General features: G+C 38.2%; 1 protein-coding gene across 5 annotated transcripts in view; it reads right to left on the minus strand.

The window, feature by feature from the left end:
- Positions 1–525: 525 nt before the first annotated feature.
- The window catches only part of CUNH18orf25 (chromosome unknown C18orf25 homolog), a 99,351-nt gene continuing 92,776 nt past the window's right edge, over positions 526–7,100 (minus strand). For 3 of the 5 annotated variants that reach the window (XM_037738985.1, XM_017529704.2, XM_017529702.2), the window contains one exon: positions 1,712–3,937. In XM_037738985.1, the coding sequence (XP_037594913.1) occupies positions 3,748–3,937 (190 nt within the window). In that variant the 3' untranslated portion in view covers positions 1,712–3,747. Of the gene's footprint in view, positions 3,938–7,100 lie in introns of all 5 variants that reach the window. The other 2 variants (XM_017529703.2, XM_017529701.2) reach the window with 1 other exon arrangement.

Here is a 7,100-nt window from a genome sequence, read left to right on the forward strand (position 1 = left end):
ATTTTATTTTGTCTTAAAATAGTTTAACCTTTATGCTACAGACTTATTTCAAAAAACAGAAAATCTTATCTTGCACCAAAAAATATATATATAACACTCTGTTTTATTATTTTTTTTCTCCAAAGACCATTAAATACTAAAGGGAAACAAAAACTAAATAATGAATGTAAAGAACCAAATTTTGTTTTAAAAACTAGAGTTGCACATTTGAAAACATTAATTCTACGCAATGATTTGTCGTCACTGCATCAAGTCCACGCTCACACTCCAGCAACAGCAGATCCATTAACTGCCAAGTGCATTGGTTCCTAGCCATACAATGGCTAACATTTCATTTTCACGGTAAGAGGAGCAAAAGGCTTTCAATGGCCTTTGTACTCTTTTTTAAAAAAAAAAAAAAAAAAAAAAAAAAAAAAAAAAAAAAAAATCAGGGTCCGTTGCCTATTAAATAAAATGAAAAAAATACAACAGCATCAGACTAAAATACGTGATTATTTTAAACAAACAGTGCACAATCTGAGGAAGTTTGGTTAGGGCACAATCATTTTTATATATACATGGAAGTCATATCATACACATATTGGAGAACAGGGATTAGGGGTGCTTTGCCTTAAAAAAAAAAGTTTAAAACTAAAAGACAAAATAGTGTCCCCAGCTTTTTAAAAAACCTTTGTGACAGTATAAAAAGCAGGTAACAAATTTATTTTTAAGTTAGTTATGGTGCTAACCTCCTAAAAGTAATGATGAACAAATGACTAAATTAGTAAACCAAACGATTCATATTCATAATTGATAACAATAAATGCAGTTTATGGGATGTTTGATTGCAAAGAATAAACTGAATGAAATAAATTGAATAAAAAAGAATGCATTATTCATTCAGTCTGGCCCCTGCCATCAAAATGAAAAGACCATTACTGGAGAGCAGCAATTACAGGTTACATGGCAGTCATGATAATGCAACAGCTAGGTCACTGCTCTGTTTTTTACAAATGGGAGGGGATGGAAACTTAACCAAGTCAGTGGCATAAACCAATCTGAGACCCATGTGTACCACTTTAGCTGAGAGATTACTCTGAAGACAATGTCCTGTGAAGCATAAAGAACTACTTACGCTACCAAATGTAAAACTTTGGTTAAGAAAAATCCCTTTAAAAGAAACTTCAAATGTCACAGGAGTTGCATACCACGGAATTGTATCATTAATACCTGGCCTGAAACCACTCTCTCCACTCTTCTGGAAGTAGCAGTGAAAGGAGAGCTGAAACACAGTCTCTCTATAGTTATTAAGTGAAATGTCCCAAACTAGCAGGGGAGAGTTGTCTATCTCTACCATCCCTTCCCCTCCTCCCCCTTTTGCATGTTAATATCCAAATCTCCATTCTGGTCCATTAAGTCAGGTAGTTGGGAGCTGGATTAGGAACAAGTGAGGGATAAGTGCAAGCTGATATAAAGGCGAAGGGTCAAAGAAGAGACTGGTTACAGCTCTACTCTGTTCCTAATCCACAGTGCACATAGCATGCCAACTCTTTAAACGGTGACTATTAGGGACTATGAAAATACTATGTCATGGGAAATCACCTGCTGTGTGGAATTGGGACAAAAATATGTGGTTAACCTAAGAACAGGTCATGCAAAAACATTCATTAAAATGGGGCTCTGCCCTGATAGTGGGGGAAAAAATAAGCTGCAAAAACTTCAAGTCACATAATCCACTCTATTCTCTTCTCAATGATTTTCCTGGAAAACACAAACCAGAAATTGTACATTTCTGCTCTGTCTAGTATTTTAATTCAAGTCAAAAACTATGTGTAACAGTAAAATTCAATAAATTAATCCTAAAGTAAAATGTGAAGGTCCAAGGATACACCAGTAGTGAATTTTCAGAAGGTCCTATTTTGCCCTGGCCTCTGGGTCTTTGGTTTTTGTCTAGAATTGTTGCCATGTGAGGGACTGATATATGAGTTGCTAAAACTGGAAGTTCATGATCTTAAAAGCCTGATCTAATAAAAGCAGAAAATAAAAATAAAAAATAAAAATCTGATGAAGGACAGAGGCCAGATCAAATGAGATGCTATCAGAGAAGATCAAAGAACGTATGCACAAATACATTCCTGTGGAAGAAGGAGTCTACAGGAAAACTAATGCAACAAGAAGCGTAAAGGAATAAACTTGTCTTTACCAAAAAAAAAGAAGAAGAAAAGGCCGGGCAGGTGGAGGCAGGCAGACGCTGACGCATGCGTATGTAGGGTATGTGTCATTTACCTCAGCAGCTCCCAGAGCACCCACCCCTCACAGTGCCTTATGCCAAACAGGCACTTAGTAAATGTGTTTGCTGAATGAAAACTGAAAATGGTAGTTCTCACACTCTTATGATAAGAAGAGCCACCAGGGGATCTGGAGAGAGAGGCAAAGGGCCATAGCAACGTTAACAATGGAAACAAACAAAAACCGTGAAAAGCAAAAGGTAAAGTCTTCTAATCCAATACTACTTCACTCCCCCTGTGCACAATACATAGTGTTCTAACTCTAGGTATTGCTTTTAAAATAATTCACTAGTAACTACAACATATCATAAGAAAAAAGGTAGTAACTAATGCCACAAAACTCCAATGCTGGCATTTCCTGAATTCCCTGAAGCTCCTACTATCCTTTGCTAATCCTTTTAGATACTGTAAAACTTACCAATGGCATTAACGTGCTTTGCATCTGATTTCTTATGGTACATTCTGATTCTTCTTATGGTATATTTTTAGAACGTAGAGGAGAAAAATACCCAAATACAGCATCAGGTCCACTTCATCTCAGATGTTAAACAGCTGTTGCTATCTACTCTTTACATAGAGACCAGCTACGAAAGACAGCACTTTCTTCTCAGATTTGCAAGTGCCTGTAGCCTCAGAAGCCACATAACTTTTCATATTCTTCCCAACAGGTTTCTATGTTCACCCATTATTTGACTAAACCAGAAAAAAATAGCTGAGGGAGAGAGATTTTTCCCACTGATCTCTTAATACCTTCAGATGCTCAGAAAACCTGATGGTGGGAATCTATCTGAAATGCCTCTTAATTATTGCAACAAGGAGACCAACTAAGTCACCTCAGTAGTATTTATAAACACAAAGGGACATGTCAATTATCTTTGCTGTGGGAAGTCAACAGGAGCAAACTCAGGAAACAAGGCAGAAGACTTAAAATAAAAGAAAAAAATAATTTTAATACTTCTGTCTTCTATTTTTAAGGACAGGTTTTTAAATGCACATGCCCTACTATAGGTGCCAATAAGGACCTGACTGATATGTGTGCGAATGCCCTCAGATGGGAGTGCCAATGGGGTGGGCAGATAGTGGTCAAGTCTAGATATTAATTTCATTATACAGAAAAATAAATACAAGATTCAAAAACTGAAACCCATTGTGCCTGGCAATTAAAATATTATTCTAAAAGGAAGGCAGAGTTTCCTAAGATTAAAAGTCACCAAGTAAAATAAGGTTGTCTAATAAAATTCATCATTCTCATATTCCTACTGAGGGAAAGAAAAAATTATTTTCTCTGTGATAAGTTATTTTCCTAAGTGACTTCTTTTAATTAAAAAAAGGCAGAGAGGAGGGAATTTTCCATGAGTTTGAATCCTACAAATGCCACAAACAGCTTCTGAAGCTGAAGCTATGACAATGAACTTCCATGTCACAAAAGAGGATGAGGAAGTGGAAGGGAACAGTGCAGAGGAAACACAGTGACATTGTATTACAGTAGGTATTTACGCCTGCTATCCTCATCCAAGGTAAGGTCAACAACTTCTGCCGGTGAAGCCCAAGTCTGCTGGGGAGTCACAGCAGTCCATGACTGTGTTTGCCTGGTGCTAACATACTGTGTGCCCGAGCCATGCTTCCATGAAGAAACACTCTGAATCACACCACCTCGAGGATGAACACACCTGCAATCGAGATGAAGAACAAAAGCATGGTTAATTCCACCATAGGAAAAACAGAAGACAATATGACTTCAGTTGTACTGATCAACATTTTTACTAACATAAGCCTAGTATGCAAGTCCATAAAACCCACAATCAATATCCTTCCCTCCATGTCTGTCTCCCTCTCTCCCCACCCCATCCCACTCTGTCCCTCTCTCAGTTTAGCCTTAAAAAGGCGAAGGGTCTTATCTCAGCCAGAAACTCCCGAGTTGTATCTAGATTAGTCACTGACCATGGGTAAAAGGATGTTTCTCTGGACTCTTTTACACCTCTGGGATCTTCATGACAGGGCAATACATAAATCCAGAACAAAGTTAAGATGTCTAAACAGTCTTAGTCTGAACAAACCAAACCATAAGAAAAATAGTTTAAACCTGTTCTTAAAATAAATTTTATAATTGGTAATATTGCCTTCAAAGACAGTGACAGGAATATTCTTTTACAGATTAGATTTCTAAGTCCGTAAGTAACAGATTGTAAATAAGGAATCATTTCCGTCGTCCTGAGGGTCACAACAGAAGCACTTGGTTCATTCAACAGAATTGCTTATAATTTGGTTCAGTGAAAGTAATAAAGCTGAATCCTCAGTTTAGATCCACTAAAAGGGTTCTGTCAGAGGGACAGAACTGCCTTGTTAGCAAGTCACACCAAGAGTTCACTGAAATAAAATTGTTTCAGAAACACTGACAGTTGACATTCCACATTCCAGTCAAATGATAGAACTGTGAACCTCCAGGACAAAGCGCTAAGTTCTGGCTCAAATGAGAGGAAGGCAGGCAACTCAAGTGACCAAAGCTATTCCTCTCATCTAAATTTCCTGACCAGCCCTGAGGTAGCTTATGTCAGCAGTAACAAGTGACATGAGTCTAGTCACTAAAATACCACAGTGACTCCTGAGCAGCTGTTTGACAATCTGTATGCACCAAATAATGCTGGGTCACTTGATAATTTCAGCTTTGGTTTAATGCTACCTACACCACCAGGTTCAAAAGAACATTAGGGTAACAATGGACAAGATTCAGTTGCAAAACTGCCCCAAGGATGCTTAAACTCCTGGAAACATGCCCTACCTAAGAGAGGTTCCTAAGAACAGATCTCTCAGGGCCAGAGGGCAGAATGCAAATTTGTTACAGTACCAGAAGCCTGTATATCTGTCCAGAGATGGGCTAAGTAGCTACTAAGCCAGAGGCTATACTAACTTTTCAAAATTAGCTAGTGAAATAAATAGGGACATTAAAATAAGGGACATAAAGCCCAATGTCTAATTCATATCTGTTCAACTCATTAAATAAATTCATATTAAGTGACCATATAATCAGGAAAAATGTCAGCTAAGGAGTCCATTCAACATTCACAGAAACAGTTTTGATGTCTGAAGGCCAAAGGAACACTAGGTTTAACTAAGCGGTTTCACATATATTATCTCATTGGACAATTACAACAGACCTATGAGGTAGGCATGGAATTTACTATCCTCGCTCTACAAAGAGGGAAACTGAGGCTTAAAAAGGTTACATGATTTGCTCAGAGTCACAGTGCTTGAAAATGATAGGCCAAGGAAGACAGGTCTGATTTGGATCCAATGCTTTCCATATCATGTTGCTGCTTTACAGATGTTATATATTAAACTTGGTGCAGCAAAACACAGCGAGAATCATCAGAGTACAAAGATAGGCCCAAACTAACAATTTACAAGTACAAAGTTATTTGACAATTCAAAAGCTCACCTTCACCAACACTAATTGAATCAAGCTGGCTAGAAACCTGGTAAGAATTCAGGCTTACCAAGCAAAGACAGTCAAAGTAATCTTTGGCAGAATTTCTAAAAATATCTCAGAAGTAAAACAGATATATAGTTCCAATTATTTATCTGTATTGCTCACTAAGTAATCATACAATGTAACATCAGGCAGTGGCTTTAAAAGGAATCTGATCTAATCTGTTTATTTTACGGAAGAAAAAACCTAGGCCAAAAGAAAACCACCTAGGATCTTAAGTATAGAACTGGAACAAAATCAGATGTCCATTCAAGGGTTTATTTTCCACTGAATAACAATGCCTTCTTCAGACTATACCTGAAGTTACTACAGCATGTTTGACTGAAACAAGCACTGCCTGGTTCCCAGGGCCATTCGATAAGCAGCAAAGAAGATTCTAGAAAGTATCTGCATAGAAAAAGAACTAGGAGAGTGAAAGTTTTCAGACCATATTTCCTATTGAGGAATGGCTGAAGGAGACAAACTAGGAGACAGGGCACCTCAACTATCTAAAAATAGATCACTTGCGCAGTTATGTTACAAATGGTTCCAGTCATCAAAAACCAGCTTAGGCTACTTTAAACAATAAAGAGAATTTATTAGAAGGACACTGGGGCACCTCAAATAATTTAAGATGAACCTAAGCCCCAACCCTATTTCTCCTACTTCAAAATTTTAGATTATGTGGAGAATGTGATGATACTATCTTTGGTCAAAAACTTTCCTAAGTCTAATTATTAATAGTTGTAAACAGAATTCCCAAAGAAGGGAGAATTGTTGTGAGCTGGAAGCCACCATGAAAGGTACTATATTTTCATGCTCCAGGCAAAACTACTGAGAGCATGCTAAGAACCATGAATCAGTTTCTAGAAGGCAAGTTTTGGACAATCACTGCTGTAGAACAAAGCCACTAGGAAATGGAATGAATTGCCTTCTAAGCACTCAAGTAATTGCTGAGGCATCTGTCAGGAATGTTAAGGAAGATTTAAGATGACCTCCAAGGTCAACAGTGACTTTAAGATTTGTTCAAAAGCAAGCAAAACTATCATTAAAAATCAGAACAGACTGGCACAGTGGGTCACACCTGTAGTCCCAGCACTTTGGGAAGGTGAGGCGGGAAAATTGCTTGAGCTTTCAAGTTCAAGACCAGACTGTGCAACGTGCTGAGACCCCATTTCTACCCAAAAAAAAGTTTGCTGGGTGTGGTCCAAAAAAAAAATTTGCTGGGTGTAGTGGTGGGCACCCGCAGTCCCAGCTACTCAGAAGGCTGAGGTGGGAGGATGGCTTGACCCTCGGCGATCGAGGCTGCAGTGAACTGAAGTCATGCCACTGCACTCCAGCCTGGGTGACTGAGCCTTATCTCTTTA

The sequence above is a fragment of the Cebus imitator genome, unplaced genomic scaffold, assembly GCF_001604975.1.
Source record: "Cebus imitator isolate Cc_AM_T3 unplaced genomic scaffold, Cebus_imitator-1.0 Scaffold60, whole genome shotgun sequence".
Lineage (NCBI taxonomy): Eukaryota > Metazoa > Chordata > Mammalia > Primates > Cebidae > Cebus > Cebus imitator.